The 27,929-nt window shown below is 35.1% G+C and overlaps 3 protein-coding genes across 8 annotated transcripts; all 3 read left to right on the top strand.

The window, feature by feature from the left end:
* Nucleotides 1–1,702: 1,702 nt before the first annotated feature.
* LOC102661544 (uncharacterized) lies at nt 1,703–12,081 on the top strand. Of its 4 annotated transcripts, none has more exons than XM_006594362.4 (9): nt 1,703–1,977; nt 2,991–4,577; nt 4,685–5,042; nt 6,011–6,095; nt 7,125–7,181; nt 7,893–7,952; nt 8,037–8,252; nt 8,700–10,208; nt 11,152–12,081. In XM_006594362.4, exons 2-9 carry the CDS (start codon nt 3,101–3,103, stop codon nt 11,608–11,610), a joined length of 4,221 nt encoding a protein of 1,406 aa, XP_006594425.1. In that variant the 5' UTR covers nt 1,703–1,977; nt 2,991–3,100; the 3' UTR covers nt 11,611–12,081. The 4 variants fall into 4 exon arrangements, with proteins under 4 accessions (XP_006594425.1, XP_006594423.1, XP_006594424.1 ...); XM_006594360.4 differs by having other exon boundaries at nt 2,914–4,577; XM_006594361.4 differs by having other exon boundaries at nt 1,703–2,017.
* Nucleotides 12,082–12,629: 548 nt separating this feature from the next.
* LOC100797290 (ATP synthase gamma chain, chloroplastic) lies at nt 12,630–14,954 on the top strand. The gene is made up of 2 exons (XM_003542817.5): nt 12,630–14,092; nt 14,743–14,954. The coding sequence occupies exon 1, from the start codon at nt 12,953–12,955 to the stop codon at nt 14,078–14,080; it is 1,128 nt and encodes a 375-aa protein (XP_003542865.1). The 5' UTR covers nt 12,630–12,952; the 3' UTR covers nt 14,081–14,092; nt 14,743–14,954.
* Nucleotides 14,955–17,453: 2,499 nt separating this feature from the next.
* On the top strand, nt 17,454–27,929 carry LOC100801729 (starch synthase 3, chloroplastic/amyloplastic). Of its 3 annotated transcripts, none has more exons than XM_014765710.3 (17): nt 17,454–17,487; nt 17,711–17,915; nt 18,074–18,125; nt 18,245–19,609; nt 20,338–20,552; nt 20,869–21,139; nt 21,912–22,087; nt 22,317–22,424; nt 22,836–22,945; nt 23,804–23,909; nt 24,252–24,422; nt 24,539–24,667; nt 25,280–25,462; nt 26,021–26,152; nt 26,250–26,361; nt 26,559–26,682; nt 27,578–27,929. In XM_014765710.3, exons 2-17 carry the CDS (start codon nt 17,856–17,858, stop codon nt 27,711–27,713), a joined length of 3,450 nt encoding a protein of 1,149 aa, XP_014621196.1. In that variant the 5' UTR covers nt 17,454–17,487; nt 17,711–17,855; the 3' UTR covers nt 27,714–27,929. The 3 variants fall into 3 exon arrangements, with proteins under 3 accessions (XP_014621196.1, XP_006594421.1, XP_003541618.1); XM_006594358.4 differs by having other exon boundaries at nt 17,473–17,607; XM_003541570.5 differs by lacking the exon at nt 17,454–17,487 and having other exon boundaries at nt 17,546–17,915.

The raw sequence follows: 27,929 nt of genomic DNA, 5'->3' as shown, positions 1-27,929 counted from the left end.
TATTCTTGGTGTACTCATTTAATTTTACTAATAAATCTTTAAATTATTCTTTGGAATTATATATAACGGACGTTTTAAAATCCACTTTTAGTCATAATTTTTGTAACTTATATCTATAATTGATTATAATTTTCTTTTTTGTAAAAAAAAAACAAAATAAAAATATGTTTTGATTCTATTAGAGGGGTTCAAAAAATTATACAATAGAAACATAATTTCATTGAAAAATACATAACATAATCACGTTTTTATTGTGTATTTTTTTGCACTCTTCCATCTCCATCTGAAACATAATTTTGTTGTGTATTTTCACTATTTTGTCCACACAATCATATTTCTGTGAAAAATATATTTTTGGAAAAACAAAATTTAAAGCACACAGGAATGTAAATCGCAATTTTGAGGTGAGAATAGCAGCTTCCGGGGGGAATCAACCTAACCGGATTCAAAAATCCCTTTTGAACTTAGCCATCTAAGCTCCAAATTTATGTTAAATGGGCTCAACCCAACCCAAATAATGGTCAGCCCAACATTTTACTTCTAAATTTTAGAATTACATTATGTCCTAAATTATTATAAACACTCAAATATTTGAATGGAAATAATAATTAAAAGTATAAGACAAAAACATAGACAGAAAGATTAAATATGCTTTAGTTTTAAAAAGGAAGAAAATTTATTGACTAAAAAATTTAAGAGATCAAATGTTGTTTAAATTTAATAAATTAAAAATACATTTTGATAAACCATTTTAGTAGTTTATAAGCTTGTTTAACTAGATAATAATATAATTTGATAAGTAAACTTATAAGCTTTTAATTTAGCTGGCGTACAAGTTTTCAATTTTAGTAGTGCAAGTGAAATTATCTCTCAAAGTTGAGGCGAATGTCAGATGATATTCATAAATATGAGTTTATTTATCATGTTAAACAAGTCATTAAATGCTAGAAAGAAATGATTCTACTCCTTTAAATAAAAAATGTAATACATTTTCTAATATACTTATTATTCTAATATATTTTATTATTAATTAAAAATTATTAGAAAATATAAAATTGAGTGAAACTTTTTTTTCTCTCACTATGAAACCTGTTAGATGAGAAATGACATCCGTAAATTTTTGTGATTCTTAAGAAATTATAGTTAATAATAAATAATGTATTTTTAAAAGTTTGTTAAAATAATAGTATATTACTATTATTTGGAACGACCCTCTCTATTTTTCTCTCTTTATTTCTTTGGTTTCTGAAATTTTGAAAAAAACCAATTTTTAAAAAATAAATGAAAAATGAACACAATTCACATTAAGAGTATCACTTATTTTTTCAAAACCATACATATGTAAGAAATGCTGAAGATCTTTTCCCCATCATCCCTCCCCCAAAATACATGTATATTTCTGTCAAAAAATATATATTTTAAGCTGTTACTAACCGGTGTCTTGTTTAAAAAATAAGAAAAATATTTAATGTAAAAATCATAGTATATGGATAGCGTTAATTTTTGTCTTTTAATAAAAATATTTATATTTTAAGTTTTTTTAACTAGCAATGCCTATATTTTATATAACAAAAAATTAAAATTAAAAGTAAAAATTACAATTCACTTTTTTCATAGTTTTAAAAACAAATTTAAAGTTTAAAAAAAAAACATATTTAAAGTTACATATAAAAAACACAATTAAAGCAATAAACATTAGCAGGACTTGTGCGTTTTTTGATCTGTGAAGGCCCGAAGATGACATTCAGAAGGGGGGAAAGAAGAAAAGAAAACGAGCGAACGAACACAAAGGAATAAAACGCTGGAAAAATTTCCATTCGGAAGGGAGAAAACAAAACCGTAAACCCAGAAAACCATAAAACGCAGCGTCGTACAGTACTCGCACGCTAAAATCGTTGCTTTGTCGACCTGTTCCTCGACGGCACACTCATTTTGCATCCCAAATTCTTCACCCACCGCAACTCTTCGCTTCCACACGTGCGTTCCTCACCTCCAATTTCGTCAGTTTTTTTTTTTGGTAGGTTCAAGTTGCTCTAGGTTGTTAGGGTTCTAAGCATTGCAACTTCCCTTGTTGCCAATTTTAATTACTATTTATTTATCGCACTGAAAATTGTTATTGATCAATCACAATTCGGGTGTTGCTTGGATTTGAGAAATTTCTCTTGGCTTTCTGATTTAGTTTTTTTGGCAATGCAAAATCACATTGTTTTTTTATGAGATTCCGGTCTTCTAAAATTGGGGTTTTGGCTGCGTTGATGTCTTGTTGGATATTTAGAGTTCTAGCTTGTGGGAATTATTAGGCTTTTAAGTGTTTGTGATTAGAGGAAGGGTGATCAAAGATTATTTCCTCAACTTGTCGTTGTTAAGTGCCATTACTTACTTCCTGTTTGTGAGTGGGATTATTTATTAGGGATTTTTATATCGTGCTTAATCCCTCATTTGGAGAAAGGATAACCGTGTATTTTTCCCTCTAAAGGAATGAAGGGAGGGTACCGAAGAATTAAGCAAGTGCATTGACTATATAAAGTAAATCAACAAAATCTGTGTCCACAATTATGCAATGTTGGATAAGTGGTTTTGTTTATTGTTGTTGGTATATTTTGTCAATAACAAGTTTTCTCATTTCTCATAGACTGTGATAAACTCATAAAAGATCAATTGTGACATTTAAACTATTGTGATTGTATTATTCTTTTGTCATGTCTTCCTAGTTTAGTTTAATTTTTACCTGCTTGATTGGAGGATGCTAATAAGAACGAAGATCAACTAGTGTTTTTTAGGAAATTATAAAATTTCCGGAATGTCAAAAATTATCTTTTTTTTGTCAATTATTATTTTAATCCTGTGATTTCGTTTGAGTTTTCAATAAATTCGGAATTTGATTTGAAATCAATTTTGTTGCATTCATCTTAGGTGTGACGAGTCGGAAGATGTATGCACATGCACTGGACACTCTCTGTTGTATTTACTACTGCTTTTGCTTTCTTCAGGGTCTCTAGTCATTCCAACTTCCATCTCATGGATATTGCCATTTGCACACACCTCTGAATATTTCTGAAGATTTCAAGAATAAACTGTAGCCATACATTGTTTGTTTAAGATGCCTTTAGGTTCAAATTCAGAGTCAGCCAAAGTTGACCTTGCCATGAATCAGAATGCACTTTCTTCTTCTGATAGCCATGGAAGGACTTTGAAACCTGAGGAGGATAAAGAAGTGGGGGAGGAAGGGGAGGAGGAAGATGAAGATGCAGATGCAGATTTTAACCCTTTTTTAAAGGAAACTCTTTCACAAGAAGCATCTTCAAGTTTGAGCTCTGAAGTTGATGGTTTGGATGGTAATGTTGTCACTAGTGGGCCATCTGGGGGTTCAGGGTTATCAAAGGTAACTACTAAGGAGCAAATCTATACTGTTGTAGATACTGAACATGGTGAGGAAGAAATTATTTTACAATCTTCTAGTATGATTTCTCAGTCAGAGATTAATCAAGAGAAGCACAATGACCTAACTAGTGCAACTGATGGTAATGGTTCTAGAACAGAACTAAGTAACAAAACAAAATCCTGGAGTCCAGTAATAGACATAGATAATGAGGATGCTATCTGTATGCGCACCAGAGCTCGTTATTCACTTGCAAGTTTTACACTTGATCAGCTTGAGACTTTTCTTCAAGAGACCGATGATGATGATGATCTTCAAAATGCTGATGATGAAGAAGAGTATAAAAAATTTTTAGCAGCTGTTTTACAGGGTGGCAATGGTGATGGTCTTTTAACTCATGAAAATGAAAATCTTGATGATGATGAGGATAATGATGCAGACTTTGAGATAGAACTTGAAGAGTTATTAGAAAGTGATGCCGACGACAATGCAACAGTAAAACCCCGAAAGGAGTATGATGGAGCTGGACGACGACCTGAGACTAGGCAAAATAAGCGCCAAAAAGTCTCTGCCCAATGTGAGAAGAAAATATTAAAAGAAGTCAAGAGGCCACTGCGCCCCATTTTGCCTTGGCTTAACGGGCCCCTACCTTCAGGGAAAGGTTTGATTCCTGATGCTACACTGAGCTTTCAATCTTCTGCTTCAGGAAATGGTCTTGTCAATGGGTTTACTCCCCAGCAGATTGGTCAATTGCACTGTTTGATACATGAGCATGTACAACTTCTTATTCAGGTATTTTCTTTATCGGTTCTTGAACCTTCCCAAAAACAGGTTGCTTCTCAGGTTCAAGGTTTGCTTTTTGAGATGCTTCACAAACGTGATGAAATATTAGCTTTGAAAAGAGTGCCATATCCCAGTGTTTGCTTTACTCCATCTTTTGCTTGCTCATCTGTGTTCGACGGAGGCTCAAAATTCATCCAGGCCCAGTGCAATATAGAATATTCTCCTCCACAGGATGCACAGAATGTGTGGCTTTCTCAATCCAATCAGAGATCCTCTGAAGGTTTGAACAGGCAAAGAGGTTTCCAAGTTACTGAAAGTTCTTTCTGGGTTCCTTTTGTAAGAGGCCCTGTACTATCTATTTTGGATGTTTCTCCTCTTGATTTAATAAGAAGATATGTAGATGACATTAATTCTGGTAGGTCATATTAAAGATTTTAATTTTTCTTCCTGCTTTTCTATTATGTACTGGTTTCTAAGAATGATTTCTGCATACTCAGGCATTGTGTGAAATTCCTTTTACAGCTGCCCAAGAGTTTCGAAAGAGATATATTGAGTCTGGTAGTAGTGATTCACCTGTTCAAAAGGAACCTCTCTTTCCTGTTTCTTCACCAGTTGCTGAAGCTAATGGTGAAATTTCAAGGGGAACCATCTCTAGAGCAGTTAATGCAGTCTCACCTTCAACTGGGAAACAACGACCTAAGAAAACATTGGCTGCTATGCTTGTTGAAAGTACAAAGAAGCAGTCAATTGCTTTGGTGCAGAAGGAGGTTGCAAAGTTGGCTCAAAGATTTTTGGCCTTATTCAATCCAGCATTATTCCCTCATAAGCCACCCCCTGCTGCAGTTGTAAATAGGATACTTTTCACTGATTCAGAGGACGAGTAAGTTGCATGCCTCCACTTTTTGCTAACCAACTGTATTAAATGATTTACTATGAAAATGCTTGATCTTTATTCTGTTTACTTAGCATTTTCATTTATTATGTTTAGATATGTTTGTGTGATGTAGATAGGTAGGTTATAGGTTGCTTGGAGGCCTAAAGTCTCAAAGAAAACTTTTGAACTTTTATGTTTAAATTTTTTTGTGAAACATGCTATGCTGTGTAAATTTGCACGCGTCCTTGGCAGATCTTAGAACTTGGGCTTAGGGTCTAACTTAATCCCATAAAAGTGGCTTGTAAAGTGAAGTCTATTTAAAGCTTTATAAAGACTACATTGTCTATATCTCTAGTTGATGTGGGATCTTAACACCCCCTCATGCCTAGGACTAGACATCTTAGTGTGGACAAATGCGGGTGGCTTAATAATAGCAATGCCCTCTCACGCCTAGGAATAGAGATCTAGAGTGTAGACAAATGTGTGTGACCCTATAACATATCTAGGTTGGGTTTTGATACCATTTTAGAATTTGATGCTATACATGTTCTTTCTTTGTTATTTGTTAGACCTATGTTTGAAGTATATGTATGCATGCAAGAGAGTATGTTCAAGCATATTTCTCTTTCTTTGTACCCTTTCTACTCTTTCCTTTTAATGAGGATCTTTTCTTTTTACCATATGTTTTTTTAATGTATACTATACATCATACACACCCAACTTTTCTGGTCTTTGAGATCAAATTTGATTTGACATTGAAGTATGTGTATGTATGCAAGAGAGTATGTTCAAGCATATTGCTCTTTACTTTGTTTAATTTGTTGAAGCTAAGAGCATTTTTTTGTTTCATTACTAATTTATACAGTATAGTTGGCTTAGATAGTATGCATTTTTTGGATTTATTACTACTTTTATCTTGATTATGTATGACAAGCTTATGGAGTTCTCTTCTCTTCCTTTTAATTCTATTGCAGATTACTGGCCTTGGGGATAATGGAATATAATACAGACTGGAAAGCAATTCAACAACGTTTTCTTCCCTGCAAGACTAAGCATCAGGTAGCTACTATTGCATATTTTTTTTGAGGATTTTTTTTAGGGAGGTTGTGGTGGTTGTATTTTGATTGTTGAGGCATCTTCATTTTATTTTTGTTGCTATCATGTTCTTGCTTGTGATATAGTGAATGGACTGACTTTTTTGGCAGATACATGTATGTTAAGTTTTTGATAGTATACTTTTCTTCATTTAGATATTTTCCCTAACATGGGAGCAATCTTATGGTTCTATAAAGAAAGAGACCAATGTAATCTTGAGATTTTAATCACAATTGTTTCTTTTATTGGTTTCTTTTATTGGTAACCATGCAAAGTTGTATGATTACGTGGATTGGATGTGATTTGTTGGTTAGATTTATTAAGCTCCTTGAGAAGTAATTGGACAGAGATCCTCTAAACAAATGCAGGGTAGGCTTATATTTGTTACTACTTCCCATTTTTTTGGCTCTATGTGCCACACATCATTTGGCTGAAGAAATAGCAAAACTAAGTATCTGCAAAGTACTACGCTCAACAGTGAGATTCCTTGAAATGCAGGTCAAGGGAGTGAAAAAAATAAAGACCAAAGTAAATGAGTCGGTGCCTGGCTGTTGGCAGTTTTTTTTACTCTAACAAGCAATAAGATAAAACAATATAATTTGTCAGTAAACATAGTAAGACTGTGTACTGTGTTTACAGCTTTGGAAAGCTGGTTTTATCTTAATAATAATTGTTATAAGTGGCATAGTATACTATTTTACTCATTGGTTGGGCAATGCATCCTTAGTTGTTGAAGTAATGTCCTGGATACACTTTCTCTTATCTCTTAACATTGTGCTATTAGGTTGAAGACCCTACACGTTTAGCATTTCAGTGCTTGGGTGGGGTTGATTCATGATGTTGAAGTGTCATCATGATTATGAATAGCATTCTTTCTTTTAGCTAGTGTTTGAATTGAAATGGAATGTTTAGCTGAATAATTAGTTCAGCAATTCCAATATGGTGGTGAAGGTTGCTACCTATCTAATATGAAAGGGAATGCTCTGGTTACAGATTTTTGTCAGGCAGAAGAATCGTTGCTCTTCAAAAGCATCAGAGAATCCAATAAAGGTAAATCTATATACTTAATCCTATGTATATTTGCATAGTTTGATGACTCTACTTGCCTACCTTCAAATGCCTATAACTCACAAGGAAGCCTGGGATAGGGAAACAGGTGTATCCCTTAACAGAAAACACAGAAGAAACAGCAGTGGTTATAAAAAGGCACCATGCTTTAGCTACATATATATAGGAGACATATCAAACGAGAGGACTGTTTTTATGCGAGTGAGAGGGACAAATATTGACCATTACATCTTATTGTGAATGGTCAAAATTAAAATACAAAAATCATGTGTCATTTTATAAGTGGTTGTGACTTTATGTTGCTTTTAGTCTTGACCATCCATATATGACTATATAATTGTGTTTTTCTCCTCTCACTCATAAAAAGTCTTCACACTAGATAAATCTCCTATGTGTATATATTGTGGAACAAGAAAGTCATAGGACTTTTATTCAGCTCATTCTACAAGAATATTGTTTTTGACTTTGTAAAGAAATTGGATATTTAGATCCTTATCTTAGTGGCTAGATGACTTCTCAACAGGTTATTAACACACTTTCTCGGTACATCTCAGATGATTCCACTTTATAGCCTATATGTATATTATAATTCTGTATTTATAGGCTTGTAGCATATATGCAACCATATTATAGTATACTCAATAATTTAATGAAAATAATGCTTGGTATCATTTGCCTGATTTCTCTATACAGGCTGTTCGGAGAATGAAAACCTCCCCATTGACTGCAGAGGAGATAGCATGCATTCAAGAGGTAATATTTCAACTGCATTTTGGATTTGAAATTTGTCTGCTAGATAGCATTATGACTTGCTAATGTATGACAAAAAATACACAGGGACTTAAGCTTTATAAATGTGATTGGACGTTAGTATGGCAATATATTGTTCCACATCGAGATCCATCCTTGCTTCCACGCCAGTGGCGCATTGCTCTTGGCACTCAAAAGTCATACAAGATAGATGCATCAAAAAGGGAGAAGCGGAGATTGTATGAGTCAAACAGAAGAAAGTCGAAGGCATTAGAAAGTTGGCGAGCTATATCTGATAAAGAGGTTTTTTACTATCTGAAGCTTAGAAACATGTGATGAATTTTATCTCCCTGGTCTTACTCTTACATGTGTATGAGATGCCATCATTGTTCTTTTAAATGTTGCTTCTGTTAACTACCTGAAGGACTTAGGATTAGTGACATACAGATGCACAATATACAGTTTTTGATTTACTTTTATGAAATCTTTGTTCACGTGTATAAGAAATTATAAATCATTGGAAATTGAGGGTGTGCTTATTCATTTACTAATATATATTTCTAACATTTCTTAATTGTGTGTTTGACATGTAAGAAACATCTCACCTCTAGACCAGTACACTGTCAGTTTATCTTTCACCAGTTTGAGTGCATGCCGCATAGCTTATTCTGGCTTTTCTATGGGTTATTGAGAATTATGATTCACAGATTTTGGATTTACTTTTATTGGATTTTTTGGAATTTATTGCAGGATTGTGATGCTGAAATTGCTGGTTCAGAGTGCATGTATTCAGAAGTTGTCCCGTATGTCCACCAGGCGTTTCTGGCAGATTGGAGGCCAGACACATCTACTCTTACTTATCCCGAACGCATTTCCACTACATCTGGAGAAGGAAATGTTGCTCACAATGCATTTTCTCAAGAAGATATTCAATTTTATAGGGGTACTCATGATTATGGTTTAAGTGGAAAAGTTCCACATCAGAATGGTAATCAGTCTGCATTACCATCTGTATCCAAGCTTCCTCAGCCTTTTCATACCATGTCTGATTTGAGAAATGGAATGAAAGGTGTTCCTAGCACCATTAATCCTAAGAAACCTGTTTTTGACGTGACCTCTAGCTCCAAATACTATTGTCGGCCCTATCGGTCTCGGAGGGCACATAATGCTCACTTGGTGAAATTGGCACCAGATTTGCCGCCCGTAAATCTTCCTCCATCTGTTCGTGTAGTTTCTCAAACAGCTTTTAAAGGGTTCCAGTGTGGAACATCTAAGGTTCATCCTCCTGGAGCTGGTGTAGCTGCTTGTAGAAAAGATTATTCTGCATCTCAAACTCCTCATGGTGAGAAATCTGAAAATGTTCATCCTGTTAAAGGTGCAAGACCTACATTGGAAGATAGTGTCACAGGCTCTCAATTAGAAAGATCTGAAACTGTTGAAGGCGAATCTCTTGTGGCAGAAAAAGGCACCAGGACCGATCTCCAGATGCATCCTCTCTTGTTCCAGGTCACTGAAGATGGCAATGCGCCTTATTGTCCGTTGAAATTTAGTTCTGGTACTTCTAGTTCATTCAGCTTCTTCTCAGGAAGCCAACCCCAACTAAATCTGAGTCTCTTCCATAGCTCACAGCAACAAAGCCACATTGATTGTGCTAACAAGTCCTTAAAGTCAAAGGATTCCACTTTAAGATCTGGAGGCATTGATTTTCATCCACTTCTGCAGAAATCTGATGATACACAGTCACCAACAAGTTTTGATGCCATTCAGCCTGAGTCACTGGTTAATAGTGGTGTGCAGGCTATAGCCAATAGATCTTCTGGCCTCAATGACAAATCCAATGAACTTGACTTGGAGATTCACCTAAGTTCTGTATCTGGAAGGGAGAAATCTGTGAAAAGTAGACAGCTAAAGGCACATGATCCAGTAGGGTCCAAGAAGACTGTAGCAATTAGTGGAACATCGATGAAACCTCAAGAGGATACTGCTCCTTATTGTCAGCATGGTGTTGAAAATCTTTCAGCTGGCAGTTGTGAGCTTGCTTCAAGTGCCCCTTTGGTTGTTTCTAGTGATAACATCACCAGATATGATGTAGATGATATTGGTGATCAGTCTCATCCTGAGATAGTGATGGAGCAGGAAGAGTTAAGTGATTCCGAGGAAGATATTGAAGAACATGTAGAGTTTGAGTGTGAGGAAATGACAGATTCCGAAGGAGAGGATGGTTCTGGCTGTGAACAAGCTCTTGAGGTTCAAAATAAGGTATATGGTTTATATCTTTTCAGTTTGCTTTTAGTTTTTGTTCATGCGTGTATTTATATATTACAAATTTTATAAATGAGGAGAAATACAATTTTTAAATTTTTATAACAGGGAGAAAAAACATATATCTTCTCTTGTATAGTTATTGCTGCTACTTCAACCTTCCAAATAAAAATAGAAACTGAAAGACTTGTTTAGTTTGAGAAAAAAATTTGTTTTCATTTTTAATTACAAAAACATTTATTCCCTTGTTTGTTATACAACTCTTTGAAAATAAAAAAATGAAAACAACCTAGCATTTTTATATTTAAAAGTAAAAACAACAACCGGAAACACTTTTTCAAAGTAAATAGGGTGGGATATTATTGTCTTCCAAAATTTATGTTGAACTAGGAATGTTATCCTCTTTCCTTAGCTTTACTATTAAACTAACTAATTTTTGTATTGAGTTAAACTCTTTAAAATACTTTACTAAACTTTTTGTTTGAGCTCTTCATTGAGAGGTTATATAATTACCTATTTGGACCTATTTGTCTCTTGTGGAGCCTTCATTGGATGGTAATTCATTATATAAATTTGAGATTCACATTATTCTTGTCAGGCTCTCAGCTCCATTGTCTGACCCATATCTAAACTCTAAATAGCTAGTTGATTCATTGGTTTGCATGAGAATTTCAGTTTTTGCTTTTCCCTAATTTCTTTATGCATCAATAGATGTGTTCTTCATCAATCTATTACCTATTTGTTTTTGTTGCTTTTTGGTTCATAACTATCTGATGCATTATGAGCCGGTATTTTTAAACGGTAGAACCTTTACACTTGTGGTTTTTCATTGTAGTCCTGTATCATGCCAAGTATTTACTGTGAAGATAATTCATATTCTCAGCTAATTTTTTATTTTCTTTCTTCCCTTGTAACCTTTCTTTTAACTTTGTTTTGTTAGGAGGTCCCAATTTCTTCTGAAGAAAATGTTGTAAAGTATATGGATTGCATGAAAAAACCATGTGAACCAAGGGCAAATTATGGTACTGAAGTTGATGGTGGTCTCCTTAGAAATAGTACTACACTAAATATTGCTTTGACTAATGAGGGACAGGATGACAGAAGTAATTCTTCATGGCTAAGTTTAGACTCATGTACGGCAGATAATCCTGTGCTTTCAAAGGCCATACTTCAACAGAGTACGCTTGGTGAAGCTTCTGCTTCCAAAAACTTTTCAATTGGTAAAGCTGTCAGAGAGGAGAGACATACTGTAGACATGGTACATCAGCTAAGTGTAGGTCCTCATGTGTCTACCACTCCACGAAAACTCAGGAAGCGTTCTAGCAAATCAAATGCAAATTTAAATATAGGATTGACTGTTGAAAGATCAAGCCGTGATGGTAATCATGAAAATGGTTGATTAAAGTAATTCTGGCAAATGGGGTTCAAATAGGATTGCCTGTTGAAAAGTCGAGCCATGATGGCAATCTTGATTGAAATTTTCTGGCAAATGAAGTGCAAATATGATTAACTTTTTGCAAGTTCAAACCATGATGGTAATGCTGAAGTTTGTTGATTGATGCACCATCTGAACTAACTGAGCTTGTTTTTGTTGTTCGTGGCTGTAGCTTTGGCATCTAATATTTGTTGCTATTGCTGGATGGCAGTTAACCAGAGCTTAGGAGGGACAACCCTCTCCCCAAGGTATTTTAATGGGGATCCTTCATGTTTTCTGGGTGCTTCACCAAGAATTGATACTTTAAATATGTACAATTACTCGCAATGGTTGAATTGATATTGTCTCTGTAAATAATGTTGTGAGAGAGGGTCATAGGCAAAATTGGCCTTGACTCTTTCATAATCACTAGAGATTATGTTCAAAATTTTGTAATGCGGGCGTCCATTGTCTCCTCATGGTGGAATTGATGAATTGTATAGAGCTAACTATATATTCTTCACTAATTCTGATGTCCTAACAAGTAATGTTCAAGAAAGTGCCAATGACATGTGGGCAAGTCATCCTTTGGACTTGCCTTCGCCTGCACAGTGCACACCTTTCTTTGGCATCACTTTTGTTAAAAGTAAATATTACTCATTGCTGTTATTTTAAATTTCTCAAGTTCCGTTAAAACAACTTATTCCGAAGTCTTAACCAGCCATAATCGTAACAGTGTCTATACTCTATACTCGAGTATAAATTTTTAACTTTCTATACAAAATTGCAATCGAATCTAGATATTGTATTAGTAGCAAAGCTTAAAGAGGGAATCCCTCTAGTACTGAGCAAATAAAAAAATACTACACGATAAATTTAGAAATATGAATGATAAATTAAAGTGTTACTGTAAGAGAAAATAGAAATGAACTGAGATAAGCGCAGAAGGAATCACCACTCGAACAGCCGCATATACCTTTGTCAGATGCCACTCAGCACCACTCACACAAAGCCACATCAGAATTTGGTTCCACAGTAGTTACCCTTACAGGCTCTGTCTCCTCAAAATCGTTATCCCGAAACCTCATCCACTTCCTCTCATCACCTCCACTCATTTCTCACTTGTTACTTCCATGGCAATAGAGAATCCTAACCCAACACAACACACACATTAACACAAGGAGAGGATAAGACCCCTCTCTCTCTCTCACACACACAAACACACAAAAAACAAAGCAAAAAAAAATCTCAAAATAAAACAACCAAACCACACACCTCACACCCTCTTCAACATCCTCAGCAAGAACAAGAAGAAGAAGAAGAAACAATGTCTTGCTCCAATCTGACAATGTTGGTGTCCTCAAAACCTTCCCTTTCCGACCCCTCGAACCTCTCCTTCCGCTCTGTCCTGAACCCTTTTCAGCTCCCTACACAAAACCCAGCTTCATGCACCCCTTCACGCTCCTCAAGCACCCAAATTCAGTGTGGTCTGAGAGAACTGAGAACCCGCATTGAGTCTGTGAAGAACACGCAGAAAATCACGGAGGCAATGAAGCTTGTTGCTGCAGCCAAAGTGAGAAGAGCTCAAGAAGCTGTTGTGAACGGAAGACCCTTCTCAGAGACCCTGGTTGAAGTCCTCTACAACATCAACGAGCAGCTCCAAACTGAGGACGTAGACATCCCTCTCACAAAGGTTAGACCTGTCAAGAAAGTTGCACTTGTTGTGATCACCGGCGACCGCGGCCTCTGCGGCGGTTTCAACAACGCAATCATAAAGAAAGCCGAGGCTAGAATCAGGGAATTGAAGGAGCTTGGCTTGCAATTTACTGTCATAAGTGTTGGCAAGAAGGGTAACTCTTATTTCATCCGAAGGCCTTATATTCCTGTTGACAAGTTCCTTGAAGGTGGCACTCTTCCAACTGCTAAGGAGGCTCAGGCCATTGCTGATGATGTTTTCTCACTGTTTGTCAGTGAAGAGGTTGACAAGGTGGAGCTTCTCTACACCAAGTTCGTGTCGCTTGTCAAATCGGATCCCGTGATTCACACCTTGCTCCCGCTTTCGCCAAAGGGAGAGATTTGTGATATCAATGGTGTGTGTGTTGATGCTGCTGAGGATGAGTTCTTCAGGTTGACTACCAAGGAAGGAAAGTTGACTGTGGAGAGGGATGTTGTGAGGACTAAAACCATCGATTTTTCGCCAATTTTGCAGTTCGAACAAGACCCGGTTCAGATCCTTGATGCACTGTTGCCACTGTATTTGAACAGCCAGGTCCTGAGGGCATTGCAGGAGTCCTTGGCGAGTGAACTTGCCGCGAGAATGAGTGCCATGAGCAATGCCACGGATAATGCTATTGAATTGAAGAAGAACTTGTCCATTGTGTACAATAGGGAGCGCCAAGCTAAAATCACTGGTGAAATTCTGGAAATTGTGGCTGGGGCCAATGCCTTGCAATAGTGCAGTTTGTAGGTATTGTTTACTTATTATAATGATGATGGGTGGTGGTTGCCCTTTTCATTTACTAATGTGTTTGTCTCTAAGATACTTGTTCAATTTTTACGCTTCTGTTGAAACTTGAATGAAATGCGCAGGCTTTGTGCAATAGGGAAAACTGTGATTTATATCTGAAGCGGACATTTTTTTTGTTTATGTATTTTTTTTTTTTTTTTGCCTTCTGAATGATGTATGTAACGAATCAATAATAGATCTATAATATAAAGATTCAGAGAGTTCTCTCTGTTGATTTGATGCACCATGGGCATGGCTGTACTTAGTGTTTCACATGTTATTACACATCGTTCCACTGCAATGTGGTGATTATGTTTGATACTTGTATGAATACAATATATTATAAAGGGTTTGTATAAGGTGGCCTCCTCAATTGATCGCTGTTAAATATATTTTTGTAATATTATATTGTTGTATCCTGAAACTAAGTACTGACCAGGATAACATAATATCATAGATATAAACTATGCATTAAAGCCTGACCTAAAATATCACATAGATGAAAACAACATACTAACGCCAGCCATCTCATATTACCTGAGTTTTGGCATTGGATATGTACATCATTCCTTTCCCATAATACTTAACCTCGATAGTTTTTTGGCTTTCAGGAATCTATACTTTAAACCAAGTGTCTCTCAGAGGGTTTTGTATGTCTAAACAATTGGTGCAAGTGAGGAAGTAACTTCGTATGTCAGTTCTATTAAATGTAGCGGTGCATGTAATTTGTGTCTTGTACTATAAAATAATTGACAAGTGAAAGCATTCTATTCACATGCTTCCTTGCAATGAAGTTATGCAGCTAAAAAAGTTGTTGGACTTTCGTTTGATGATTAATCAATCAACATATGTACTTATGTAGCTTAGAAATGCACAAAGATGGTTCAACTCTAAAAGGCCATCTTAGATTCGTTGAATTAATTTTTTTTCTCAGGAGATAAGCAGTTAGAGCATAAGAGTACAGAAATTTCTCTAGAGCTTTTCGAAGAAGGTCTACATACCCTTTTATGTGCTGTTTTATCCTCAACTTTGTTCTTGAATTATGATCCCAAACATATTCAAAATTTACCCGATTATTCATTTTTTTTCAGATGTTGGTTTAATACATATTTCCAAATTTCATTGAAAATATAACAGCCTTTAACGACAACCGATTAAGTCAGGTTAGTCATATAATATGATGATTAATGTAGTAAAAACACAAGATATTCAGTTGACTTGGGTTGCCAGTAAAAGAAAAATATTAAATCCAAATTCACCAGATCAAACAGGGGTCTGCTAATACAATGAGATGCACTGTCCATTTTTTCAACCAATTTGTTTGATTATTAGTGTTCCGGTTATTATTCTATAAACTACTCATCACACGTTATGACTATGTTGCTGGCCGTTAAAAGAAAAAAATATAATATTTTAATCGACATTATTCATAAATTGGGAAAACATTTCTGAATGATAGAGATAAATTTAGATTCCAGCGTTAATAGTTTTCTTATAAATCAAATTGTACACTAATATAGTAATATTCAGTGAGGTGTAAGTTTAAAAAAAAAATTCCAATGGTTATGCGTCGAATATTCCTTAAGTATTAAAACATAAAAAACAAACTATATATTTTTTAGAGAAATAAAAACAATCTAGGTGTCATTTTCCGTGTATTTGTGTTTCTCGTGCATCTTATCCACCTCAATAAAGCCTATATATTTCTTTGGGTTTTTAAGATTATAAGAGCAAGTGCATCGGTGGTTGTTCTTTCATATAAGCAACTGAAAAAGAAATCAAATAGCAATTTAAACCATTAGAGAGCATCCCATCATGAAAAATTGAAAATAGTAGAGCATGTTGGTGGAAGATTTCGGATGTTATTCAATTTTAGCGGTTCTCACAACAATCAACTATCATGAAAAAGGAAGAGAGATCACGAGTTTGAATTTTTCATCTGACATTTTTAACAACATTATCAAACTAATATTTATCGATAAAAAAATTATTATTTAATTAGTTGTATTTTTCTTTTCTTTTATAAGTGTGTTTAAGGAATTTATGTTACCATTTTAAATTTGTTAAGTTAGAATAAATACTTAATTAAATTTCTTAAAATAATGTGATATTATTGAAGTCACTTGATTAGAGATGTGCCTAAAGATGTCTTCTTAATTTTTGAGTAGCATATTGATCATTGTTTAGAGTGAATATTTGAAATGAATACAAAATAAGTAATCCTAACTCAGGAGAGAAAAGTTCTGATTTTGATTTTCTTTTTTCCTTTCTTCACAGAGACACAAACACCGAAAGCAAAACGGGGAAACAGATTTCACTTTTTCTGTCTCACCTTCATGTGTGTTTTCCTTCAAAGTTCAAATAAGTCCGTGATCGTGATTAAAACGTCCTATAAATTAATGATCCAAATGAAGAATTTAGCACAAACCTCCCCACCAAGATTGTCCTCACGTGGGACATCCTCATTGGTTTCTTGCTTCTCACCCTTGCATCCTATCAAAAAGTCGAATAACTACACACTTTTAAGCTCCAACAAATTACAGCTTCGACTGTGTTACTTTGAACCAAATATTTTTTGTCAATTTAATTAACAAAAGAATTTGATAGCCAACTAATATATAGGAAGTGTGAGAACTCAAACTTATGCTGGGAAATTAAAGTATTTAATTATAATTATTAGAATAAAATTAACGCTTCAGATTATATATTTAATTACAAATTTCACACGATCTTAAGTTTAAAAGGAAGAAAGCATAGAAGTATGGTTTCTTTAGTATTTATAATGTTATTTCCTAATAAGAAATGAACTTTTATTCCAGTAATCTGCCTAATAAAAAATTACATTAAATAAATATCAATACAAGTTAAAGAAGTAAAACTCTAAATCAAAATATAAAACGACGTAAAATAACACTTAAAAGTATTACCATTTTTTCACAATAACAAAAAGTTCTCCATGAAGACTTTTTCCTTCATAGTACAAAAAGTTCTGAGTAGAGAACTCTTGTGAGAAATGAAAATCTTTAGTTTCAATTATTAAATCAAAACTAACCAACCGTTTAGATCACATATTTAATTACAAATTCATGACTTGTTAAAAATCTCACTACCAACAACATTTAAACTACTATTAACTTTAATTTAATGATGATGATTATAATAAGATGCTTTTTAATCTCCGGAAACAGAATTATTCTTGAGTTGGCAGTGTTTGATAATTAACGAACATGACAAGAGACATGAAACAATGGACACTAACATTCGATCGTACATTAACCACTCAAAATATAAGTAATTTTGCACCGTTGGATTCGGTTCTCGAAGTGTCGTTACTTCCATTGCTCTGAGCAAACAGAGTAAGTAGCAAATAGCACCACTTGTGTGACATATGTCGCATGTGTGTGGCTCAGATTCAAATCAAAAAACACTTCACACACATCACAGGCGTTAACACCGCCGCACAACTTCAAGTGCATGTATCATCATAATCTCATTTTCACTATTTCTTTTTTAATGTTTTCTTAATTTGTTTTTCGCTTTTTATATGATATTTTATTTTGTCCATTATTTGGTGCACAGATTCAGAGGCAGGTTGATTGATTTTGGATCATTGAACTATTATTAGCAGTGAGCATTGATCAAATGCTCACACCACAGAGCGAATAACAGAAAAGGAACAAAAGAAGAAACGTTGTTGCTGTTGTTGTTGGAAGTGAGAGTGATTATGGAGATGTCTATGCAACTAAACTGCAAAACGGTGTTTCCCTACAGAGGCGGTTACATAGTAATTTTTATTTTGTTTTTTCATCTTACTCATGTTTATGTTTTATGTTACATGCTTTGTTCTTTCTCTTTTTCTTAAATTGGATCAATATGGTGGTGAAATATCTGAGTAGGTTTCGTTAATTAATTAATTTGTTTGTTTGTTTATTTTGGTTTCAGTGTTCACCGTGCAAAGCAGGTTGGGGTGTTTCGTTCGTCCGTGCCAGTGCAGGTTTGTTGGTTATTTTATTTTTTTGTTGATTTGTTGTGCCATGTTATTATGATGGCTCCTTCGAATTCATGAATTCGCTTTTCTATAAATGGGTTTTTTTTTGTTTGTTTTTTTGGTAGATTTTTCTCGGAAGAGGCAACAGAAGAAGGTGTCAGTTGCAAGGACTAAGGGCACTTCTGGAAAGGGTTTTGTCCCAAGCAAAAAGAATACAAGAATGAAGAAGGGAGACACGTTAACTTCAGTAGTCAGTGAGGTTTCAGGGGGTGATAAAAAGCAAACAGTTGAAGTCAATGTAGATGATACTGATAAAGAAGGGGAACTTGAATTCTCCCAAGAGGAGAAATTTGAGGCTGTAGATAGAATTGATGAAAATGTTGGGGATGTGGGGGATTTATCATTGTTAGATGAGACAGTGGGGGAGTTATCGTTGTTAGATGAGAGCAATCAGGCTACCATTTCTGTATTTGATGAGGATGTCGAGGTTCTTGAGTCATGGAAGGAGGAGTTTCCTTACAATGGAGGTGTTGGGATTGTTGAAGATTCTTCGGAAGAAGGGTTGTTAGAGAGTGCAGAAATTGATGAAAATGTTAAAGATACAGATACTGATGGTGATATTACTGAGGAAGCTGTTGAGGAATCAAGCAGTGCTGATGATGATAGAATAAACGAGGAAGCTGCTGGGCTGTTGAAGTTAGAGTTGGAAGCAAATCAGCGCAGGCAGGAGATAGAGAGGATTGCAGAGGAAAAACTTTCTCAAGGGATTAAGCTGTTTGTATATCCTCCTGTGGTTAAACCTGATCAAGATATAGAACTTTTTCTCAACAAGAACCTTTCAACACTAAGTGAAGAGCCAGACATTCTGATCATGGGGGCATTCAATGATTGGAAGTGGAAATCTTTTTCCATTAGGTTGAATAAGTTGCATCTCAAGGGCGATTGGTGGTCTTGCCAATTATATGTGCCAAAAGAAGCCTACAAGGTAGACTTTGTGTTCTTCAATGGACAAAATGTCTATGACAATAATGACCAAAAAGACTTCTGCATACCCGTTGATGGAGGAATGGATGCATTAGCATTCGAAGATTTCTTGCTTGAGGAGAAACGTAAAGAATTAGAAGAACTTGCTAGGGCGCAAGCTGAAAGGGAAAGACAAGCTGAAGAGCAAAGGCGAATAGAGGCAGACAGAGCTGCAAAGGAAGAGGACAGGGCACGGGCGAAGGCAGAGATTGGGAAAATGCGAGAAACATTGCCGCAATTGTTGAAAAATGCTGTAAAGTCCGTTGATAACGTTTGGCATATTGAACCTAGCGAATTTAAAGGCAAGGACTTGATCAGATTATATTACAACAGAAGCTCAGGTCCTCTTGCAAATGCTAATGAAATATGGATTCATGGGGGGCACAATAATTGGAAGTATGGATTATCAATCGTCGAAAGGCTTGTCAAGTCTGTTTTAAAAGGAGGTGAATGGTGGTATGCCGATGGTATGCTCTGTTACATATCTATTCTTTGCCTTTGATGTTAATTCATTTCCTTGAAATTAATCTTTTACTAGACTTCAAAAAGGTGTATGAATAGAAAAAAAATATGCGCTATGATGTGACATGCACGGAGGTTGAGTTTTTGCATCTTTTTATTTATAATGGGCAAATCTTTGCCATCTGATGGAGGACTTATGCTATAATATTGGTAGTTGCTAATACATGATGGTGATGCATTAGGTGAATGGTATGCCTTTGCAGATGAGATTCAGACACAAGATTCTGAAGTGCCCTTCTTATCCATAATAAAAACCAGTATTGAAGTGACTTGATTTGATATATCTGTCATGTCCATCATTTAATTTAAAATATCTTATGAGAATTTTGAATCTTGAACTGTATAAGTTACACAACCACTTCTAAATTCTGGCTCATTGCTTTGGATTTCTACGATATATGTCTGCATACATTCAGCTGAAATTTCATAGATAGATAGATAGATAGAGAGGCAAAGAGAGACATAAATTTCTTATACAAAGCATTAGATATTTACTCCTAGAATAGGGTTTATACTCATGCCATCAACTCTTTAAACTGTTTTAGATCAATGACTGTTTGATGGTCAGCAAAAGAATACTGGTTCAGAAGATAGATAAAAACATGATCTCTTCTTTAGGATTACTTTGAAGTATGCAACACCTTTTGTTGATGAATTTTTATATTTTATGCAGTTGTTGTACCTGACCAAGCTCTTGTCCTGGATTGGGTCTTTGCTGATGGTCCACCTAAGAAGGCAGTTGTCTATGATAACAATCGTAAACAAGATTTCCATGCCATTGTCCCTGGGGCTATACCTGATGAACAGTATTGGGTTGAGGAAGAGCAGCTGATATACAGAAAATTTCAGGAGGAGAGGAGGTTAAGAGAGGATGCGATACGTGCAAAGGTTAGTTCTTGCTTGAGATGACTTCCAAATGGTAACATTCAGGCATGACCTAAGATACTTATCAATCATAAAGATAAGCTTTTCAGTTGTCTGTTTTCTTGTGTCACTTCATGTAAATATATACAGAAGCATATAGTGTATTCTTATTATGTAATCTTGTTATGGAGGATAAGTTCAGCTTTTGTTGGGAATGTAGTTCTAGATTGATACCTATAACTGCTTTCCTAAATACTACTTAAGCATTTATTTTTTCTTTAAACAGATATTCAAACTAATAAATACTCATCTTGTTGATTTGTTCCTATCCTTGTTGCAGGCTGAAAAAACAGCACAAATGAAAGCTGAAACAAAGGAAAGAACTTTGAAAGGATTTTTGCTTTCTCAAAAGCATATTGTATTCACTGACCCTCTCGATGTTCAAGCAGGGAGTACAGTGACAATATTTTATAACCCGTCCAACACAAATCTGAATGGAAAACCTGAGGTTTGGTTTAGATGTTCATTTAATCGTTGGTCTCACCGTAATGGTCCATTGCCACCTCAGAGAATGTTACCTGCAGAGAATGGCACTCATGTCAAAGCCTCTTGTGAGTTTCTACCTTAGTTTACATTTGAAAGAGTGTAGACTATAGTATTCTAGCAATTAGTAATATCAAGGATATTAATGTCTCTTTTGGTTGCTTAATTTTGATTTTCTAATCTTTATTTAGATTTTGGTTAAAGGATACTATTTCTGAAATATGATTTGTCCTCCAAATACATTATGTTACCACATTTTGATGTTTGAACATATATGAGGAGCTCTACTGGTTAACAGATTACTGGTCTTTAAATTGAATGCATTGTTCTGCTATCAGTTTGTGTTGTGTGTACGGAAAATACTTATAGTACTATATAGTAGACAAAAAGTGGCAACAGGTGTCCGGAGCCTGTTGACTCAATTGCATATGGATTTGTGCAGAAAAAAACTGATATGCTACTGCATAGGTCAAAGATAAATTTAATGGTGCAGAAAATTTTGTGAATGTTTGCATGTCAAAAATGTTTTTTTGTATACCATTATCCTTTGCGTGTCCTAAGCTGTAGGCTGGCCTTTGATCTGATGGTTGAGTTTTTGTTGTGACAAATGTTATAAAGAAATCTGCAAGGGGTTTATAATCTGCATCACTTATGGTTTGTATTCAGATTCCATGTTCACAGATCTTGTATCATTAGAAATAGAGTTTTGAGATGTACAACTTCATTATAGTTTTGTAAAGTTGATGTTGTGCAACTTCATCCGAAGTATGATCACTTTGTTCTCTCCAGGGAAAAATACATTGGGTCCTGAAGAAGTTTAATGATTTTGTGTTTCTGCAGTCAAGGTTCCACTGGATGCATACATGATGGACTTTGTATTCTCTGAGAGTGAACATGGTGGAGTTTTTGATAACAAATTTGGAATGGATTATCACATACCAGTTTTTGGAAGTATTGCAAAGGAACCACCTTTGCATATCATCCATATTGCTGTGGAGATGGCCCCAATTGCAAAAGTGAGCTAACCTATTGCATGTATCTTATCTTAAATTCATTGACATGCCTCTGAGCAGACTTCTTTTATTGCCAAGGCTGGCAAATTGTTGGAAATTAGAATTAAGAATTTTTACTATTTGTCATGTGTTGTTCAGAAAAAGGTATTTACTTGTTACTATGTTATGCAGAGGCTGTTTGTGAACTAATTAAACACATTTTTCTGTTTCTGATGGTATTCATGTTTGGCAGGTTGGAGGCCTTGGTGACGTTGTTACTAGTCTATCCCGGGCTGTTCAGGATTTAAATCACAATGTGGACATCATTCTTCCAAAGTATGACTGCTTGAACCTTAGCAATGTAAGTTTTTCCCCCCTCCTTGTTGCTGTGATACTTATATTAAATCTTATACTCTGCAGTGGATATATGATGTCTATTCCAGCTCAATTCACAAGTTTTCTGGTCTCTGCCTAACTTCCTGTCGTATACAGCATCATGTTGCAATAATCATTGCAAGTGATATAGTTTGATATTCAGTATGTAACTGATCAATAATCAGGAGAACGGGGGTTTCAAAAATTGTATGAGTGGCTTCTGTGTGGAAATGAATGGTTTGTTGAGAGCGTTTCTTCACATTTGACTGTTGAGCATCTGCATCAGTGGTGGCTATCTTAGAAGCATAAAGGGCTAGGAAAATGCATATTTTGCTTTCATATTTTAGTTAGTGTTATTATTAGCAGCTGAATGCGTGGCTTCTAAATAATAATACAGGTAAAGGACTTTGACTATCACAAAAGCTATTCCTGGGGAGGCACTGAAATAAAAGTATGGCATGGAAAAGTTGAAGGCCTCTCTGTCTACTTTTTGGAGCCTCAAAATGGGTAAATGCTTTGATTCTCCACACTGTTCTCTAATTTTTGTCAATTAAGTGTTTCTTATGCCTGAGCCTCTTTATATTTTGGAAAAATAACTTTTTCATATCAACTTTCTAGGTTAGAGAAATATCCATGAGATAATATTCGAAATTTATGGTTGCTGCTGTAGTCACAGCTGAACTTCAACAGTATTGTAATCAAATTGCTTGATTTGAATCTTAAAGGCTTGGATTCTTTGGGGCACCATTTGCTAAGTGTAGATATTAGGAAGTCTGAGTTTTCAGGGAGAGAGATAAGAAAAACAGAGGAGCAAAAGGAGAGAGAATTCTTTGGAGGTTTTTATTGAATAACAAACTAAGAACCTAAGGGGAAGATTCTTCTTCCAAGGGTTTCCATTTCTACTAAAGGCTAATGCTCAGTTTCCCAAAATGTCACCTTCCTCCTATTTAAACTAACTACTTTAAATGCCCAATACTGCTATTCAAATTAACTACTTGTATTCTAACTCTCTGGACACTATTAATTGAAGTTACTTTCTTTATATTAGATGTGAAATAAGCCTGGATGAAACAAAAGAGAATCAAATTGTGAAACCAATTAGTTGATCTCTCCACTTGTATATACTACATTCATAAATTATATAAACTCAACCATTTGAATTGATAATTTTTAGGTGTATTATGTTTGACATTGAGTGCTAAACTATATCTTCATTGTGATTATCTGCAGATATTATTTCCCATATATGTATATCTTTTTTATTCAGTAGTGGTATTTTTTTTCTTTTTATTTAGGGTAACTGCATTTTTACTCTTTATGAACATTAAATTACTAAGCTTTACAAATCAATATTCTTTGCTGCAGATTCTTTCAGGTTGGCTGTGTATATGGTCGTGGGAATGATGGAGAGAGATTTGGTTTTTTTTGTCATGCTGCTCTTGAGTTTCTACTCCAAAATGGATTTCATCCTGTAAGAGATATCATTTTACTAGTGACTAAACATTTCATTTTGTACACATTACTGATATTTTCTATTTTACGTTGTTGATTTATGCCTTCCTTGTGTAGTTGCTTGCATTTGTGTAATTGAAACTAAAGTTCCTATGCATAAAACAACCAAAAATATTATCAGCACCTTTCCAAGTGATCAGCTTTCCTACTTGGGCTAAACATTTTTCTTTCTGTTTTATTTAACATACCATTTATATAAATCAAGTGATCTCAGGTTTAACAACGTATATTATCACACCTTTTGGAATAAAAAAACATTGTCACAAAGGGTGTATTTTAATTGGCTCCAACCAATGGACAGGATATCATCCACTGCCATGATTGGTCAAGTGCTCCGGTTGCATGGCTATTTAAAGACAACTATGCACATTATGGTCTTAGTAAAGCACGAGTTGTCTTCACAATTCATAACCTTGAATTTGGAGCCCATTCCATTGGAAAAGCTATGGCATATGCTGACAAAGCTACAACTGTAAGTGCTGATTATTCCCCCTTCATAATATGAATTTTGGAGTTTAAACAGAGTCAGTAATTTGAAATGAAGAAGCTGATTGTGATTTTTACATCTTGGTGATGCATATTTGGCAGGTCTCTCCCACATATTCAAGAGAGATTGCTGGTAATCCTGTAATTGCTCCTCATCTTCACAAGTTCCATGGTATAATAAATGGAATCGACCCAGATATATGGGACCCATATAATGATAAATTCATTCCCGTAAGTAGACATATATACAGATCTTTCTTATTCTCTTCTTACATAAGTCCTACAATGGTGTGTAGTTATCAAAGTTAAGTCCCAACATTGTGGCTGCTTATAAACTATGTGTACTTACTAAAGTTAGAAACTTAAGCTAGAAAAATGCTGATGATTTGTGTTTATCTTCCCCTTTTACTTGCTTTGGATAACTGTAATGACTGCTCCATCCTATATTGGTTCTTACCAGTGCCTTTAAAATAATGCAACTGATTAGGTGAACATACTTGCCTTGTTTATTCTGTAAAGTTATGATTGAGTGTTTGGGATGAATCATCAATATGAAGAACATATCAACTGGAATATTGCTCTTGCTCAACTGTTGCAATTCCAACAGTGCACAACTGCATACATTACCCTGACCAAGTTTAACATAGAAAAGTTTTAACTAGGACTTTTTAAATGCAAATGGACTGAGGGATTCTTTTATTCAGTTGAGTTCATTAATGACTACAATGACTCATAAGCATATCTCTGCCCCCTTATAACCATACCGATGCTTATTGTATAGAAGTTTTTTATTTAGTTTCTACTAATTCAGTTATGACTAGTTCCTATATCACATTATTCCAGGTATCATACTCTTCAGAAAATGTTGTTGAAGGAAAAAGAGCTTCGAAGGAAACCTTGCAACAAAGGCTTAGTTTAAAAAAAGCTGATCTTCCTTTAGTGGGAATTATTACTCGATTGACTCATCAGAAAGGAATCCATCTCATCAAACATGCCATATGGCGCACCCTAGAACGTGGTGGACAGGTATTCCTCTATTTCTATTTTACATCAAAGTGTGAACCAGCAATGCCATAGTTGCCTGCATAATAGCAGTATGGGATAGTAAAATTATAAACATTTTAACTGTTGTTTTTGTTATCATTACCAAATCATTTTGAGGTCATACATGATGGATATTTTGTAGTTCAAGATTTTAGGCCAAGTGGTTACCTGACAACTGATGTGGTATTAAATATTCTTTGATAAAGTTGATTGATCTCAATCCTCATCACCCTTGTGCTAATAGGTGGCCATCTTTTAGCCTCCACTTAACAGTTTCAGGTTTTCAGTCGAGTCATTTGGCAAAAATAAATGTACTGGATGTATGATATCTTAAACTTGGAACCCACCTGGACCCTCCTATACCCTTTTCAAATGAAACTTTTATGCTTCAAATAGGTGCTGATAATTTTCATTATTAGCCAAGGGTAAATGTGAAAGTCAGGCATTTTAATTTGTTAGTAGATTTTCTTGTTCAATTTAGAAATTGTTTACAAATGTTTCATTTAAGTAGACAAGTCTTGACTGTAAAAAGATATGCAGGTTGTACTACTTGGTTCAGCTCCAGATCCTCGTATCCAAAATGATTTTGTGAATTTGGCCAATGAATTGCATTCCGCTCATCATGATCGTGCTAGACTTTGCCTTGCATATGATGAGCCTCTTTCACACTTGGTAACTTATGAAACTGAAAAACCTTTGGTAACATTTTACCCATCCAGGTACAACATAATGGGCCTCTACTGACTCATTTTAATTTCTTTTGTTCTAGATATATGCTGGTGCTGATTTCATTCTAGTTCCTTCAATCTTTGAGCCATGTGGACTCACTCAACTCACAGCAATGAGATATGGTTCAATACCTGTTGTTCGGAAAACTGGAGGTCTGTGCATGCTTTATATTTACTCTACATTATAATTCATTTAAATGGCATGGTATTTATGCAGACTCTGCATAGTATATTGGCCATTAACCTATTACATTTATATATGGAATATTTTTTTTTTATCTTTTGAATTTCTTTTGTTCATTCAACTCTGTTTTGGTTCAGTTAACATTCATATTAACATAATTTTGCAGGACTTTACGATACAGTATTCGACGTTGACCATGATAAGGATAGAGCCCAAGCGCAAGGTCTTGAGCCAAATGGATTTAGTTTTGATGGAGCTGATACTGGAGGTGTTGATTATGCTCTCAATAGGTGAGTTATGTGCCATATGATAGTGGTTATGTTGTGAAAAATCCAATTTGCCAATAACATAACTCCAAAAACGTATTACAGACTTACCATACATTGATTTGAGTGAAAGGGGCTCACTTCCCTTGAGCATGTGAATGTGATTTTTGCTTCAATCCTCTGAACTTTGTTTGTGGAAAAAGTACCATTGAGACTAGAGAGGGTTGATCTTTTTCACCACCAGATCATGCTTGGTAGATTAGTCTCTTATTTACTAGGTGAAGAGATAATTTGGAAAACCACAAAGAACAAAAATGTAACAGCCAGAATAAATACAGTAATTAAACCATTTTTATTAGTGATCTGCTGTAGATTTTAAAGTCTTGAAGCTTGGCTAGTGGGCTAAAAGTCCTTTCAAAATCATATTTATGTTGAGACTCAGGCCCACTTAGAGACCATACTTAAGGTTTAGGATATTTTTTTAAAAACAAATTGGGGTTTGGATATAGAGTGGGAAGGAGACTCCAACTAGGTTGGTGCCTCCCTGAAGCCCCACCCAAAACACACCCCGAAATGCATTAATAATCAGAAAAAAGGGAGCACAAAAGATCAAATGGGAAAGAGGATATTCATTTCCCTATTGTAAAAAAAAGTTTAGGGGTGTCCCAACATTGTACATTTGGAATACAAAATCCTTTGAAACAAACGTCATATGCTGAATTTCTTACATTGGAATTTTCATTGGGAAAGAAGGGTTGAAAGTGGCTTTGACATGGAAAGAGGAAACCAGAAGCATTAGCTTTTATTGCATTTTTCAATGTTGAACTGTTTTTTCTTGCATTTTTCGACAATGTTGCCACATGACACAAGGACGTCTGTGTATCTAAAGTCCTAATTAATTTTATGGACTCTTTTTCAGGGCAATATCAGCATGGTATGAAGGCCGTGATTGGTTTAACAGTTTATGCAAAAGGGTGATGGAGCAAGACTGGTCTTGGAACCGGCCTGCTCTTGACTATTTGGAGCTTTACCATGCAGCACGCAAGGCAGAATGAGATTTAAATGAACAGAGGAAGTAAGATGGAAATTAAAATTCATTCCTTTTATACAGATTTAGTGGTAAGCTTTTAGTCTTAGAATAATTTAGTTGCATATAGCCAATCTTAGTGAAAAATAACCGCTAGGTGACACCAGTTTGTAGAGACAAAACTCAAATGGTTCATTATTTTGTTAGCACGCAATAATATGTAGGTAAGCTTTACATGGTAGTA

Source organism: Glycine max, chromosome 13, assembly GCF_000004515.6.
Source record: "Glycine max cultivar Williams 82 chromosome 13, Glycine_max_v4.0, whole genome shotgun sequence".
NCBI lineage: Eukaryota > Viridiplantae > Streptophyta > Magnoliopsida > Fabales > Fabaceae > Glycine > Glycine max.
This window is presented reverse-complemented; position numbering and strand designations above follow the sequence as displayed.